General features: G+C 39.4%; 1 protein-coding gene across 4 annotated transcripts in view; it reads right to left on the minus strand.

Moving 5' to 3' along the window:
- Positions 1–16,807, minus strand: part of ANKRD28 (ankyrin repeat domain 28) — a 200,668-nt gene extending 183,861 nt beyond the window's left edge. Inside the window, exons 1-2 of one of the 4 annotated variants that reach the window (XM_043595435.1) lie at positions 16,381–16,767; positions 6,313–6,420 (exon numbers count right to left, since the gene is read on the minus strand). In XM_043595435.1, the coding sequence (XP_043451370.1) occupies positions 6,313–6,314 (2 nt within the window). In that variant the 5' untranslated portion in view covers positions 6,315–6,420; positions 16,381–16,767. Of the gene's footprint in view, positions 1–6,312; positions 6,421–16,380 lie in introns of all 4 variants that reach the window. The other 3 variants (XR_006299512.1, XM_043595436.1, XM_043595437.1) reach the window with 3 other exon arrangements.
- Positions 16,808–17,076: the final 269 nt, after the last annotated feature.

Raw genomic sequence — 17,076 nt, forward strand, 5'->3', positions numbered from 1 at the left:
GTAATAAACCAGTAATCTAGCTAGTAAAATGTTTCTTTGAGTTCTGTGAGCCACTCTAACAAATTACTTGGGAACTTACAATTTATAGTCAGTCAGAAGCACAGGTGATAGATAACCTGGATTTGCAACTGGCATCAGTAGGGGAAGGGGGGGGGGGCGTCTTGTGGGACTAAGTCCTTAACCTATGGAACCTGATGCTTTCTCCAGGTCACCAGTGTCAAAATTGAGTTGAACTGTAGGACACCCATCTGGTGTCATTAGTGTGACAAGTGTGGTAATAGTATGAGAATAAGAGAACAACACTAGGAGAAGAACTGATGTTTTCCAAAACAGGCATTTTTTTGGGTGATGGAAATGTTCTAAAACTGGATTGTGGTGCTGAGTGCAAACTCTTTAAAGTTACTAAAAGAACTGTGCTCTTAAAACAGATGAATTTTATAGTATGTAAATTATACCTTAAAAATTGTTTTTAAAAAAGGAACCACTGGTCTAACCAATTGCCAGGTCCTTGAATCCAACTTGAAAGGTTGATCAGCCACACAGGATCCTTACTATAGACAACAGAACAGAAAATGACTGAATTATAGCTGGAGAGAACTGAATTGAGTAAAAAGGAAGATTTTCCAACAGGGTGCTTAGGGACACAGGAATGTGGAACCAATGACAATTATACTAAATCAGCACATTTTACAATCAATGTGGTTCAGAGAGAAGACTACCTGAAGGGTGGGTCAGATTTGTCTCCAGGAATAATAATAAAAGGATACTCTTTCTAAAATATTACATGTAATTAACCTTAACAAAGGACAATGAAAAGGAAAATGTTTTCACTATTCTAATCAAAAAATTTCAACTCAAATGACCTTGACTTACTGCTTTACAATGAAGTAAGCAATATTTTAAAAGTTATATTATAACATATGGCATACTCAAACATAAGTAACACTTGTTAAGGCCGAATTCTGCAAGAGGTATTGCTTACCTGGTTTTGCACAATCTGAGTATTAGAATCTTGATTAACAGGTAGTGTCCATCCAGACACCAATATATAACAATGTGTGAGAGCAGGGAGAGAAAGTGAAAAAATATGAAAAAATAAGAAATAATACATTTAAATCGCAGATGAGAATATGATTAGGATTACAGCAGAAAAAAATGCTCTGAGAAAGAAAAACATATATTCATTTCTCTCAGCCAAAATAAGAAAAAGAAGATAGAGGGAAAAAGCAAAGTGCAGAAATAAAGCATGTGCAATAAGGAAGGAGATCCATAAGAAAGCTTCCATGGGTAAAGAGACTTCTCTTAGTAAATCAGGAGACACAACTACGTGTTAAAATGGAGAAGTTAGAAATGAAGATTAATGGACACAGAAAAGAAATGATAAGGATTAGCAGCTTTGAAGGTGCAACTGAAGTTAGGTATCAGCAAACTGGAGTGTATTCAACTTGGGTTCCTTACTTTCCTCACCAATTTTAGTGGTCCCAAAGCTAAAATAAGAGAATATATATTGTAGAAGTAATTGATTAGTTGACTGAGAAAGTCAAGGGAATACAGTAATTTAAGTTGTTTGGTAAAGTGATCATTAATTGAGCTACTACATACTACATGCTTTATCAACATACCCACAATCCTCACAATTAAATGAAGATATCGCCATGCCATTTTACTTCTTTCAGAAAGTAGAAACAACCCAATACAGCAATAAAAAGAAATGAACTCCTGATACATGCTACAGTATGAATGAACTTGAAAACCTTATAAGTGAAAGAAGCCAATCATAACAGATTACATATTTTATGACTCTATTTATATCAAGTGTCCAGAATAAGCAAATGCATATAAACAGAAAGGAGATTAGTGGTTGCCTAAGACTAAGGGAAGGGCAGGGCAGGGGGAAGGGAGTAGGTGGGAATTTAGGAGGAATGGGGTGACTGCTGGGTATGGGGCTTCTTTCTGAGGCGACAAAAATGTTAAAAAATTAAGACTACGTTGCACAACCCTGTGAATTTACTTAAAAAAAAAAGAAAGAAAGAAAGAAAAAACAACAACACTGCTCTGTATATTTTAAATGGGTGTATTTTGTGGTATGTCAATTATATCTCAAAAAAGATGTTAAAACAACCAACCAACCAAACTCAGGCTCAGATTTAGTTTCTTTGCCCAAGGTCATCACACAGTAAGACAAAGGTAGAGCTGCCCAGATCACTCAAGCCAAAGTCATCTTCAGTACAATAGTAGCTACCATTTAGCAAATACTAACTATGTATTAGAGTTTTTATACACTCTCATCTTAATTCATTAACTCTGTGAGACAGACACTATCATCTCCCTTTTTAGGTGAGAAAGCTCAAATTCAAGTGAAATAACTGGCCCAAGGTCACAGAGGTGATAAATTAATGAGCCAGAATTAAAAACATGTATTCTACCATTTCAGACATTCAATTAAGATTATCATCAGTGTTTGCCGTATCCATGCATGATGACATCCACTATTATTTACTTAACATTTTTCTTAAAGTCATTTGCTTCCCTTGCCTGACACAGCTGCAGGGAAGAATGGAGCTACAAGGTAAAAGGGTGACACTGGGGCTAAAGACAGGAGTATAAAACCTAGAGGACAGACATAAGACTGACATGATAACAGCATTAAGGGAAGGAACTGCAGGGAAAGTTCCCACTGAGAAACAAGGCTTGCTGAGGAAAGGATCCAGCCTGAGAAGGGTGTGGGAGGGGGAAAAATGGACAAGTTGTAAAAGGCAGAAAACAGATGAAGAGGAAGAGACTGTAAGTTTGTAGTTGAGGTTCAAGAGGCTGGGTCAAAAAAGATTAAAAGAAAGGAGGTAGAGGTGGAAAAACAGAAATGAAAGCAGCAAGATGGTTAGGAATGGGGTGATAGTTGAAGGGAGGAGGGAAGAGTGTTGAAGAGGACAAAATGAAACCTACAGAACAGTTACCACGAAAGGCTGCAATGGAGTGAGCTGGGAGATTTCCGAATAGGCAAGAGGAAAGTGAGAACGAAGCAGGATACCAGGAAATACTCATGAATCTGGATTGGAACCAAGGAAGCATCAGTCAACATCTGGTAATCAAAGTAGACAGGTCACCCACAATAAATCTCAAGTAAAAGTTGTCCCATGCTTCAGAAAACACTACCCTAACCAGTACTGCTCAAACCAGGAGGTCAAAGCTTCTCATTAGGCCAGTTTGTGGCCAAAGCAAACCCAGTGGACTAGGTAAAGCAGGTTCCAATACAGCAAAGCTCAGGTTCACTAGGGTGAGGAAGTAAGAGAACCAACAACGAAAGAAGCTGCTGTAGTCAGAGAAAAGAAATTCCATGTTCAAAACTGTGGTTCCAAGATGCTGAAGAAACTACAAGGTGAGCTGGTAAAAAAGTTCATTTGACTTCATAATGGAATCTTATAGTCTAATAGAAGTCTTAAAAAGTAGAAATTGCTGGTAAGGAAAAGAAAATACAAATAGGTTGTTTAGTGACATTTTAAAAGCAGTAATTCAATAGCCAAAACAAAGGAGTTTCTAAAGCCAATAATGCACCAGGACATCCAAAATAATCCATGTGTTACTGACCATCTATAATAGTTGAACAGCCAGTATGTCCAAACTTAAGGTGATATATACAATTTCAGCTTTATGGTAAAAGATAAACTGAAGGATAATTTGTTTTATTAACAGACTCTATATTTAAAGTAATTTACCCTAAGTTTCATTAAAATAGAAAAGTTGCTCTCTTAAAAAAAATTTTTAATGTTTATTTATTTTGAGAGAGAGTGTGTGTGTGTGAACAGGGAGAGGCAGAGAGAGAGGGAGAGACAGAGAATCCCAGGCAGGCTCCACACTTTCAGCGCAGAGCCCGATGTGGGGTTCGAACCCAAGAACCATGAGATCATGACCTGAGCCAAAATCAAGAGTCAGACGCTGAACTGACTGAGCCACCCAGGCGCCTTGAAAAGTTGCTCACTATTAAATGAGTGGATGAACCATTATTCAACATGTATACAATGTTCCAGAACATTTCTATAGTACATCTATACTGTATTCACTTACACCTCTTGATGTTTCTAAATTGGGAAATACTCCTACCAGGTTCCTTCTCACTGTCCCTGCTACAGTATCAAATGAGAAGGTCTGAAAGGTTATAGCCCTTTGGCTTCATCTATGGAAGTCCTTTGATTTCAGACATCTTCTCTGTATGAATCATTCAAGCTCTGACATGCTAGTTGTTAACTACCTGCCTATACCCTGGATTAGGCTACTTATTGGATCTACATGATAAATACTACATACGCTATTCTGATCTATTCATCTGATTTCAACTCCACTGCTCACTCCTGATGCTGCAGTTTGCTTTTACATCCCTTAAAAACCAGGTGTTTTCAACCCTCAAGTTCAACTCCTTTTCTTCAGGATGTGGTCGTTGCTTGCCTAGCTGTTTTTAGTTCTCCCAGAGACACTCTTCTCACCCTTGGCATGACCCAGTGTAACACTTTGGAACTACACACTGCCTAGCATGTAAGCTTTCAAAAACTGGAGGAAGTCTCTCACCATTCAGAGAACTAGTCAATATAGAAGGCTCTTGTTTACCTGTTTACACACACATACACACACACACACACACACACACACACACACACAATCTTTCAAAGTCCTGTTTGAATTATCTTACTTTTTCCTAATTTACACTAATAAGAATACAACACTAATAGTAAGTAGGTCCTTTCTGACTTTCACCATTTCTAATCAGAAAGTTCCCTCAAAAAGAAAAGACAACATATAGTATTTCTTTAAGAACAAGACAAAGCAAAAAACAACAACAAAAAAAACAACTTTAGTTAACTCCAGGAAAAGTTTAACAATATAATCTGCATCAAGACTAAGATTTGCAGTTCTCTAAATAAAGTATTCTATTCTTTCCTGGTGGTAGAGATTAAGAAAATATATATACACATGGGGTGCGTGGATGGCTCAGTCTAAGGTTAAGCATCTGGCTCTTGGTCGCAGCTCAGGTCAGGATCTCACAGTTTCATGGGTTCAAGCCCCGAGTCAGGCTCTGCACTGGCAGTGTGGAGGCTTCTTGGGATTCTCTCTCTCCCTCTTTCTTTCCCTGCCCCTACCATATTCACGCTGTCTCTCTCTCAAACTAAATAAAAAGAAAGAAAGAGGGGCGCCTGGGTGGCTTGGTCGGTTAAGCGTCCGACTTCGGCTCAGGTCATGATCTCACGGTCCGTGGGTTCAAGCCCCGCATCGGGCTCTGTGCTGACAGCTTGGATGGAGCCTGGAGCCTGTTTCAGATTCTGTGTCTCCCTCTCTCTGTGACCCTCCCCCATTCATGCTCTGTCTCTCTCTGTCTCAAAAATAAATAAACGTTAAAAAAAAAAATTAAAAAAAAAAAGAAAGAAAGAAAGAAAAGAAAAGAAAAGGGCACCTAGGTGGGTGGCTCACTCAGTTAAGCATCTGACTTTGGCTCAAGTCATGATCTCACAATTCAGTTCAAGCCCTGCATGGACTCTGTGCTGACCACTCAGAACCTGGAGCTTGCTTCAGATTCTGTGTCTCCCTCTCTCTGCCCCTCCCCTCCTCACACTCTATCTCTCTTTCTCTCAAAAACTGACAAGCATTAAAGAAAATTGAAAAAAAGTAAAGAAAAAATATACACTCAAATAAAATACCCACATGTAACACAAATCTACCAAAATTGACTTGTATTATTTGTTCCTCTAAAAGGATATTTTATATAGGCTATGTATGGCTCTTATCTACCAACAAGAAGAGAGAACAAGATTACAAAAGGAACATGGGTAAACAAAATCCCATTAAAATAACTTTGAGGACCCCCAACTCCACAACTGGGTTCAATCTGCCGGTTCTCCCTTGATGCTCTCAAAGCACACGTAAGGTAATTGCCCTTATCTAATTCCATCTTATCCCATACTAGAAGACAGAGACCATCTTTTATACACAGCTGTATCCCTAGTATCAAGGGCCAGCAGATAGCAGGCATACAAATGTTTGTTAGATAATAAAATAATCAGGATGTTAATTATAATCATTTCCATGAAAATTTTTACAAAGAAAACACAATATTAATGTATAAGGTCTGGAAGTCAATAGCTGAAGACTAACTTACCATATAAATGAGTTTTAAAATGCAAAACAGTATAAACCAAGGGCAATGGATCCCAAAACACAATTTGTGGTTAATAAGCTAAGGAGGTATACTGACTAAAGTAACAATGGATGTTATAATAGATAAATCCGAAAGTGTGACATAATAGCTTATTTTTATTTCATGCTTACATGAAGTCCAAAAATCCATGTTAATGATCAGCTGTGGGCATGAGGAGGCTGGAGATGACCCAGGCTGACAGAAGTTCAGCATCCTTGGACCCATCAATTCCAAAGTTGCTTTGGCAGACAACACCCAGCCAGCAGGAGAGAGGAGAAGAGAGAAGAGAGGATTGTTCAAGAAAGGTTTGTATTTGCCAGGTCTGAAGAAACACTCAACACTTCTGCTTAATTTCCTATGGCCATATCTCAATCATATGGCCATCCCAAATGCAAGAGGGGCTGGAAAATATAAGTTAGCTGGGATCCAAGAGAAAAGGAAACAAGCTTGGTGAAGAGCAAACCACACTTTTTACCTTAAGAGGTTTTACAATACAGATTCTGGGACATTACCCCAGGTGATTCTTATTCAGTATGTCTAGTAGGACACTAAAATCCTGTATTAAAGCTGGCCAACTGATTTTGATGTATGCCCAACTTAGGAATTACTGGCTTAGGAAGTAAACAAATTGGGGCAAATAGGAAAAATATTTCCTTGGAAAGTTTACAACAATGTGCTGGATAAAAAGAAACCTGAAAAGTGATGAAAAAATCAAGACTTTGTGCCTAAGAGAACAACACAGGTACAACTTGGGAAATTCCTCCCTTCTCTGGCCTGTGATCAGTCTCTCAAGGCTCTCTTCCTAACTCTGGTAGCTTCTTCTCAGGCTTCCTTTCCTCCACGCATTCCATGTTCTCCATTATACTCTCCTAGGCCATGAACTTTTCCCATTAAGTGATCTCATTCACCTCTATTACTACTGAAAACACTTTTCTCTGAGCCCAGCCTCACATTTAACTGCCTCCTATAACAACTTTTCCAATTAACTGTTCTACTAGGACCTAAACGTATATAAAACTGAATTCATCTCACCCTCAAGCCAACTCCTCTTCTTGCATACCCTACCCACGTAGGCTCCCTAGTCAAAACCCTATGAATCAGACAAATTGGACTTCATAATTAAAAGCTTTTGTGCTTCAAAGAATACTAACAAGCAAGCAGAAAGACAGCCTACAGAATGGGAGAAATTTTTTGCAAATCATATATCTGATAAGGGACTTGTATCTAAAATATTTAAAGAACTCCAACTCAACAATAAAAAGACAAATAGCCCAATTTAAAAAACTGGGCAAAGGCTATGATGAAAAGATGCTCAACATTATCAGCCATCAGGGAAATGCAAATCAAAACCACAAGGAGATACCACTTTATACACACTAGAATGACTAAACAATGAAAGAAGATAAACAATAATAAGCATTATTGAGGATATGCAGAAACTGGAACCCTCATGCACTGCTGGTGGGAATGTAAAATGGTGCAGCCACTCTTGGAAAATGGTCTGGCAGTTCCTTATAAGGCTATAGAGTTCCCATATGACCCAACTAGTCCATTCTAAGCACCAAGAGAAATGAAAACTTTTGTCCACATAAAAACATTTGTACACAAATGTTCTCGCGGTATCATTCATACTAGCCAAAGTGAGAATAATCCAAGTGCCTATTAACTACTGAATGGATAGGTAAAACGTGGTATGATACAATGTAATATTATATTATTCAGCAATAAAAATACTGACGCATGCTACAATACAGATCAGCCTTACAAACATGCTAACTAAAATAGGTAAATATATAGAGACAGAAAATAGACAGACTAGCAGTTGTCTATGGCTACGAAGGATGGGGGGTTGAGGGAATGATAGTTTAGGGATAAGAGGTTTCTTTTCAGTATGACTAGAAATGATCTAAAATTGATTGAGGTGATGCTTATACAGCTCTGTGAATATACTAAAAATCACCGAACTGTACAACTTAAATTGGTGTGAATTATATTGCAGTAAAGCTGTTTAAAAAAGAAAAGGCTATCAAACTTTTTAATCCAGAAAATGATGCAAGAGAAAAGGCTGCCTCTCCAGACTAATTTATACTTCCTATTATAAGATACAAAGCTGGGGGGGGGGGGGGGGAAGGCTGGTACCTTAGGTAACAAGAAATAAAGTTAAATGTAGTAATAAACTATAATAATTCTCATTCTAGGCTTCTGAACAAGTAGATATTTCATAAGCAACTGCCTTCTGATTTTCATTTTTAAATATTTTAACTGTCACATGCTGTATGTTTTAATATTATCTGTGTTCTTAAATCCTTAAGAGTAGAAAAGATATACCTTTAAGTTTATAATAAATAAATTTAAATAAACCATCACAATTAAGAATTTGAACTTAAATTTACTAGGCAAAGTGAACTTTTCACTAAAGTTGTGGGAGTAGTAGTTCTACCCAGACTTTGCCTTGCATGCCAATCAGTATACACAGAGAAGAATTCTTCATTCTTTTCAATTTTAATGTTAATTTTTGTTTTTAAAGAGAGAGTGAGCATGCACACAAGTGGGGGGAGGGGTTGAGGGAAAGAGAGAGAGAATCCCAAGCAAGCTCCATGCTCAGCCTGACAAGGGGCTCAATCACCCAACCCTGGGATCATGACTTTAGCCAAAATCAAGAGTTGTATACTCAACCGACTGAGCCACCCAGGTGCACCCAGAAGAACCCTTTTTTAAAAAATCAGTATCATATAAGGAAGGTGGATGAATCACTTAACTAAGAACTGGGACCAAGGAGTAGGAGTAGAAATTAAACTTGAAGTACTTGAGTACCTTTAACCATTGTATACCAACATACCGTTACATTTTAAAACATTACTGGTTAAAGTAACTGGAGATTTCATTAATGTTTGCTTTAAATGAGAAGCACTGTATAACTATATGATTCAGTATCACTGTGTGTGTTTGATGTGAACTGTCCACAGAATACAATCTCCAGAACAAAAAGACTTTACCCTAATGTATTCTTCCCAGGCACAAAACTGTCTCCATGAGCATCTCACTTCAACCCAGGTTGAGTGTATTCACTGAATACAAATGTTACATTAGACTAGAAAAATAAAAAGGAAGTAAGATACAATACTGGAAAGAAAACCTAATACAACCCAAATTTAACCACTTAGATTATCTGCTCTTTTTTACTACCATAATCAACATTAATTGCATTTTCATATTTAATTTACCCTAGTGGAACTATGCAACAAAAACTGTCAGGTGTCATATAAATATAAGACACTCTTAATTGTATACTTAAGTGAGTCATTAATATAGCTATGAGGATCCTTTAAAGATATACTCATTCCCATTCAAACTTCTGTTTATTACTTAATGTGCTTGGCTTGCACTAAAATGTTTTACATATGTTCTGAATGATAGCAGTAGCCACCTAACTGGTCTTGGGTGTTCCTGTTTGTCTTCTGTAATCCACTCTTCTAAAACCCATAACATAGTGGCTATTTAACTTGTGGGTGTTGTGGACTCCTCACAGGTTCTAATAAAAGTTATGACACCTCTTAAGTACATATATGCATGTTCCTCCAGAAGCCCTTCACAGACCTTAGATTAAGAAAGCCCACCTATGGGGTGCCTGGGTGGCGCAGTCGGTTGGGCGTCCGACTTCAGCCAGGTCGCGATCTCGCGGTCCGTGAGTTCGAGCCCCGCGTCAGGCTCTGGGCTGATGGCTCACAGCCTGGAGCCTGTTTCCGATTCTGTGTCTCCCTCTCTCTCTGCCCCTCCCCCGTTCATGCTCTGTCTCTCTCTGTCCCAAAAATAAATAAAAAACGTTGAAAAAAAAATTAAAAAAAAAAAAAAAAGAAAGCCTACCTATTAGAACTTCCCTCAACTACCAATCAAGTCCAAACTTCTTAATCTTGTATTCAAAGTACTTCACAATGTAGTCACTGTTAGTTTAGCTGATCTATCTCCCATCCTTTCCAACTATCCACACCAATCAGATCTATCTCCTCAGTACCCCAGCACGGACAGATATACTGTATTCTTTTTTTGGCCTGCCTTCATAGTTCTCTCTTGTTGCTTTCCTTCACAAGTATTTGCTTTCAACAAATCCTTCCTGTGAACCTCAAATACCTCCCTTGCCATAAAAGTTTCCTTCCACCTACAACCAGATCACCTGATCCTTTCTGAATTCTGAAACATGTTATCTACATCTTTTATGTTCTACAACTTTACATGTTCTATTACTATACAAGGCATCAAAAACCCAGTAAACACAAGACACACTTACTTTTTAACTGTTAGATACGTTTCCAAATAACATGCTCCCTATGCTTTCTTCAACCTCTATAAACCCTTTCAGGTGAAGTGTTTCAGATACTGCGCATTTATGTATCATTTCTCCTTTTCTAGCCAATAAGACTTTTAAGGGCAGAGATGGTGGCTACTGTACCTTTGTGTGCCCCAAAGTCTCCAACACAATGCAAGGGAACACTCAATAGAGAATACTTGGATATATAAGCACTCAGTGTTTTTCATGCATTTCACATATTCTGTACCCCTAATTATAAGATTTTTTTTTAGGATCATCTTTTTTTTCTACTGAAAGGTCAAAAAATGCTCTACCCTAAGTAGATACTTGATCAAGTGAGAGCATACTAACTATCCAAAACAGCAAATTATTCTCACCCATTCAATATCTATTTATTGATATATGCTAACCCTGCTCAAAAAAAAAAAAAAAAACCCTTCAACATATCAAGAATCCTTACCTAATGACCATTAACCCAAAAGAGAACATAAAGATGGCTCCTACACAAAAATAATCCAAATATAAAAACTATTATCCTTTAGTGCTACTGCAAAGTCTAACTCCAGTTTTAAAACAAATTCAAAAAATAGAAACAAACATCCCAGATTATACATGTGCCCACTACAAGAAGCAATAAAACAACATAAAAGTATAGAAATTTTTAAAAGAAACTCTTTAATATGATACAAATTTTATGAACTGATTCATACTACATGAATGGATGAACCTTAAAGATATTATACTAAGTAAAAGAAGTCAGACATAAAAAGTCACATGGTGTATAATTTCATTTATATGAATATCCAGAATAGGCAACTTCATAAAGACAGAAAGCAGTAAATCAGCACTCCCCAGGGGCTAGAGGTAAGGGAAAATGGGGAGTAACTGCTAATGGCTACACAATTTTGCAACTATACTAAAATCTACTGAATTGCACACTTTTCTGGGGGTGTTACTTATTGAATGTTTTTTTTAAATTGAAGTACAGCTGACACACAATGTTACACTGGTTTCAGATATACAGCATAGCAACTCAACAACTCTATTCATTATGCTATGATCGTCACAAGTGCAGCTACCATTACAATGATGGTACTGTGATATGATACTATTATATACTACTGACTGTATTTCTTACGCTGTATGAAAATCCCTGTAGTTTATGCATTCTGTAACTGGAAGCTTGTAGCTCCTACTTCCTTCATCCCCTTTAGCCCATCCCCCACTCCATTCCCCTCAGGCAACCACCTATTACTTATGGGACTGTTTCAGATTTCTGTTTGCTTGGTTGTTTCAAATTTCACATGTAAGTGAAATTCATATGGTATTTGTCTTTTGCCTACTTATTTTACTTACCATAATACCCTCGAGGTATACCCATGTTGCTGCAAATGGCAAGATCTTGTTCTTTTATTATGGCTGACTAATATTCCTCTGTGTGTGGGGGGGGGGGGGTGTTTGAGGAGCCTCTATACAGTTTCCCACAGTAGCTACACCGATTTACGTTCCCAGCACACCTTTTTCTCCACATCCTCACCAACACTTGTTTCTTTTCTTTTTGATTCTAGCCATTTTGACAGGTGTTAGGTGATATCTCACTGTTTTTTTAAATTCGTATTTCCCTGATGATGAGTGATGTGGAGTATCTTTGCTTGTATCTGTTGGCCATCTGTATTTCTTTGGAAAAATGTCTACCTAGGTCCTCTGTCCATGTTTTAATCAGATTATGATTTTTCCCCAATGCTGAATTGTGTAAATTCTCCATATATTTTAGATATTAACCCCTTATTAGATATATCGTTTGAAAATATCTTCTCCCATTCAGTAGGTTGCCTTTTCTGTTTTTTTGTTTGTTTTGTTTGTTGTTGTTGTTTGTCTTTTACCCATTGTATATTCTTGCCACCTCTGTCATATGGTAATTGACCAAATAAGCAAGTGTTTATTTCTGGGCTCTCTATTCTGTTCCATTGATCTATGTATCTACTTTTGTGACAGTATCATACTGTTTTGGTTATTACAGCTGTGCAGTGCATCTTGAATCTGGGATTGTGATACTTCCAGCCTTTTTTTTTCCCCCTCAAAATTGCTTTGGTTGAAATGTACACTTTAAAGGATGACTTTTATGGTATATGCATTACATCTTATTTTTTTAAGTTTATGACCACTCTAACTACTTTATCTGAAAGAAAAGTGCTCTTTTAAAATAAGAATCTTATTTTGTAGTTTGTTTTCTCAAGCTAAGCTAAACTCATGATTACAAACTGGACCCCTACCAGCCTATTTGTAAAACTACAGCTTTAACTTTTTAATCAATGGTAACTACCAACTTACCTACCAATACTTATAGAGAGATTTTTTTCATAAGTATCGGATCTCTAACTTCCTAAAGAAAATTGGTATTTTAAAAATAGTAGGCACACCTGCACAGTAACAATGTCCTGGAGCTAATAAGCAGCAGCTAATATACCTGCTCCTATCTGCCATGATCGCCATCACTCCCTACTATCTTCTAGGTGCTAAAGCCAGGGCCAGTTACCATTTAGCTTCTCAATTGTGAGTTTGTTACCCTACACAGTCTGAACAAAGACAGTCTTCTCTCTCTTATGAGGGCAGACTATGAATCATTTCTGATAAATTAAAATGTAATTGCTGATAAATTAAAATGTAATTATGTAATTGGCCAAAAGGTACAAATTTCCAGCTATAAAGAAGTTCTAGGGATCTAAAGTACAGCAAGCAACTACAATTAACAATACTGCATTATATATATGTGCATGCATGCATACACACACACACACACACACACACACACACACAAACTTCAAAGCTGTGAAGAAAGTAGACCTTATCTACACACACACACAAAGTAATTGTGGGAGGGGACGGAGGTGTTAACTAACCTTATCATGTATTCCTTTTGCATTATATGTATGTATCAAAACATCACACTGTACACCTTTAACTTACATGTTATATGTCAATATTTCAATAAAGCTGAAAAATATATTTTTTTAATTTAAATATAATCATATGATTACATTTTTGCTAACTGCAAAGATAAAAATCTGGATAGTGATACCTGTTGAATAAAATCCTACAATTGTAAGAGATTCACGCTGTATAAACACTTTAATGTGAAAAAAAATCGAGGGGACAGTTCATGTTTCTAGTCCTCAAAGAGAAAACAATTTTCGCCTCATTTACAATTAAAAATTATTTTCATCTAACAAAGAATAAGGCACTAGTCCAAGTTCTTGTCCAAATATCCTAAAGTTCACAGGTGACATTTCACATATTATCACTACAGTGAGTATTAACAGATACTATATAAAACCAGAGTAGCATCCCAATTGCTTCATAATTGCAATTCATGAATGCAATGGTACAATCAGATTTGGTGTCCAACTGAAAACTCAATCCTGTTCTTACCCCCATATTAGGTATTGCCATGGAAAGGGGGAAAGCTGTCTTATCCAGATTTACCAGACATGAAAAACAAACTGCTTTATTTAATCACTGATTTTATATTTAAACCATCTAGAACCCACCTGATGCTTATGCACACAAAGAACAACTCCTATCCATTAATAGGTTCTACTTATAATAGTTGTATTTGCAGAGCTAGAACAAAATACAAGGTAAATATGGCAATAGAAAAAAAGTAGGTTGAACTATTTCCTATCCCAAATGTAAATGAGGATGGAGTTAAATGCTAGGTTAAGTATCTTCCAGCTTTAAAATTATGTGTACTTATCTACAGTCAGCTCCTTTTCCCCAAATAAAATAATTCATCTACCTGAACTGTTTTTCATGTAGGTTAAAATTATATTTGTATTCCATTTCATTTTTACTCTCATTTCTAATAGCCAATAAAATATCAACATACAAGATGACTTATAAAAGCGGCTATTCCCTTTGAAATAGGCAAATCAAACTCATTTCTCAAAGTCTTCCAAAAGAGAGACCAGATGAGTCAATTACTTTGTAGTTTAGAGGTAAACCTCAACGTTCTTCCCGTCTGAGCTATGTCACTTCATTAACTTGTCCAAGTAGCCTTAAGTTTACAGGTGACATTTTACATATCATCACCACCACTGAGTATTAACAGATACTATATAAAACTGGAGAAGCATCACAATTATTTCATAATTCCAATTCCTAAATACACAAATGCAAAGGTGCAAGTAGACTTTATGTCAATCTGAAAACATAATCTTGTTTCTGTTTAAACCTGATGGTGAATAAAATGAGATAATCTCCTAAAAGTTCACCAAATTCCTAATGCACGCTATGATCCAAATCGCAGAAGTAACGTTTTCAAAAAGGAGGACTAGAAACAAAATAAAAATCAATCATTACTTCAACTATAACCTAGGGAAGCACAAAGTGCCATTAGATTGGTAAAGATTAGAGAATCTAGATCTTGAATTTTACACCTTTAAGAGTATATCATGACTTGATTATACAGGAATTAGTTATGTTTTACCTGTTATTCTTCAACAGTGCTATCCCATAGAACTTTCTGATGATATAAATGTTCTGTATCTGTGCTGTCCAATACCACAGTCAATAACCACATGTGGCTACCAAGCACTTGAAATGTGGCTGCCAAGACTAAGAGTAATGAACTTTTTATTTTATTTTAACTAATTAAAACTTATGTTGCCACAGGTAGGCTAGTAGCTATCATAATGGACAACGCTGTTCTATCACTTGAAATACAATGTATAAACTTCACTGAACAGGAGAGTTTTTCAAAGTATCATTCCTGACGATGCTAACTAACACCAGCTAAAACCTTCCTGATACCCAATGATACACGCGTTAAGCCAACGGCCTAAAAAGAAAACAAAATTCATTTATGAAATGAGAATTCATCATACCAAGATTCAGAATTTAAGGCACAGTATTCACTAAGAGATGATATTAAAAAAGACATCTCAAGTTTTTCCTCATTGTTTCTGAAAAAGGGGTACTCACTTTAAGAACAGTTTCCCAATATATGTAAGTTACTTTCCCTTCAAATCTGCCCAGTACCTTCTGTTCAAAAAAAAAAACAAATGGCAAAAATAAATTCTCAGCACTATTACGTCTACTGCCTCTCGGTAAATTTCATACGTTAATTTCCCTCTTCTTAAAGAGACACAAATGTTTGGAAGCCTCTGCACCGCCTGAAAGCCTTCTTACCCTTATTTCCATATTTTCAGGTGTACAAATCATTCTGATATAGTTGCCATTTCGTTCCTAGACACAATTTTTTTCTTCAGTGCGAAAGAGTCACTACTCTTTTCGGCACTTCAGGTATTCTTCGACCAGCTCTTCGTAAGTCAAGAAAAGTAACCAAAATGGTGCACAAAACGTCAAAAGAAAACAAGTCTAGGAACTTGCAGGTTGAATAGCTAGTCCCGAAGCAGAATCAACCGACTTTAACCCGGAGAGAGCGTGCCTCAAACTATCCGACGAAGCAAACAGGCGAGCAAGGTCGTGACCTAAGGTCACGGCCGCCAGCACCGCTCCCGCCCGGCAGCGGAAAGCCACCTGTTAGGCCCGAGCCTCACCTGGCAGGAGAGAGGAGGTGCACACCCGGCAGCGCGCCGGGCGCGGGCGCCTAGGCGGCCAGCGCGGGACCCGCCCCTCACGCGGCGGCAACCGGAGACGGCGGCGAGCCCCCCAGCCGCACGTGGGCTTCACCCGGCCGGTGCTTCGCTGACAGGCGGGTCGCCCGCGGTCCCCGGCCCGGCCTCAGCGCGCTAGTCCCCGGGGCGGCACCCCGCCTCCCTCGCGCCCACCCCGCCGAGCGGGCGCCCGGGCGGCCCACACAGCTGGCCCGCCGCCCTCCCTCCCTTCCTTCCTCTCCGGTCGGCGCGATCCCGCCCCGCCGCCCCTCACCTACCTGGTCACGGAGTTTGAGGAACGCCATGGCGGTCGCCTCCGCCGCCGCCCCGGCCCACCGCTTCCGCCCCCGTAGCTTCGGTCGCTGCCCGGAGCCAGCGGGTCCGCGGCTGGCTGCGCTGAGGAGTCCGCGGGCAGGGGGCGGTGCCGCCTCCCGGGCCGCCCGCCGCCGCTACCGAGAGGTAAGGAGCCCGGTCGGTCCCGCCTCCTCCTGAGTACTCCCCCGCCCTCTTCTTTCCTTTCTTTCTCTTTCTCTCAGCTGCCTCCACACGCTGCCGCAGCCACAGCCGCCCACCGCCGCAGCCGCCGCCTCCTCACGCCCCCTTCCCGAAATACCCTGGCAGCCCCCGCGGCCGCGCCGCTCCAGCCCGCGGCAGCGGCGGCATCCAAACTCCACTCCACAATATTACCACCACCGCCCGCCGCGATTGGCGGCTGCGCGGGGGAGAGGCCAGAGTAAGCCGAGCGCCCATTGGCCACGCCACCGCGCCCGTTCGTGCCCCCCCCCACCTCCTGGAGAGGGAGGGGGCGGAGAGAAGGAAGCTGCGAGGGGTGGGCTGCGAGCTACTGCGCGCGGGGCGGGGGAGGTGGGAGGGGAGCGGCGCCAAGCCGGGGGAGGGGTGGCCAGGTACTCCTGGGCGCGCGCCCCGGGCGCGGTGGGCGGAGCCCTGGCTAGAGGTGGCGCGGGGGTGGGGGG

This window comes from Prionailurus bengalensis, chromosome C2 (assembly GCF_016509475.1).
Source record: "Prionailurus bengalensis isolate Pbe53 chromosome C2, Fcat_Pben_1.1_paternal_pri, whole genome shotgun sequence".
NCBI classification, from domain to species: domain Eukaryota; kingdom Metazoa; phylum Chordata; class Mammalia; order Carnivora; family Felidae; genus Prionailurus; species Prionailurus bengalensis.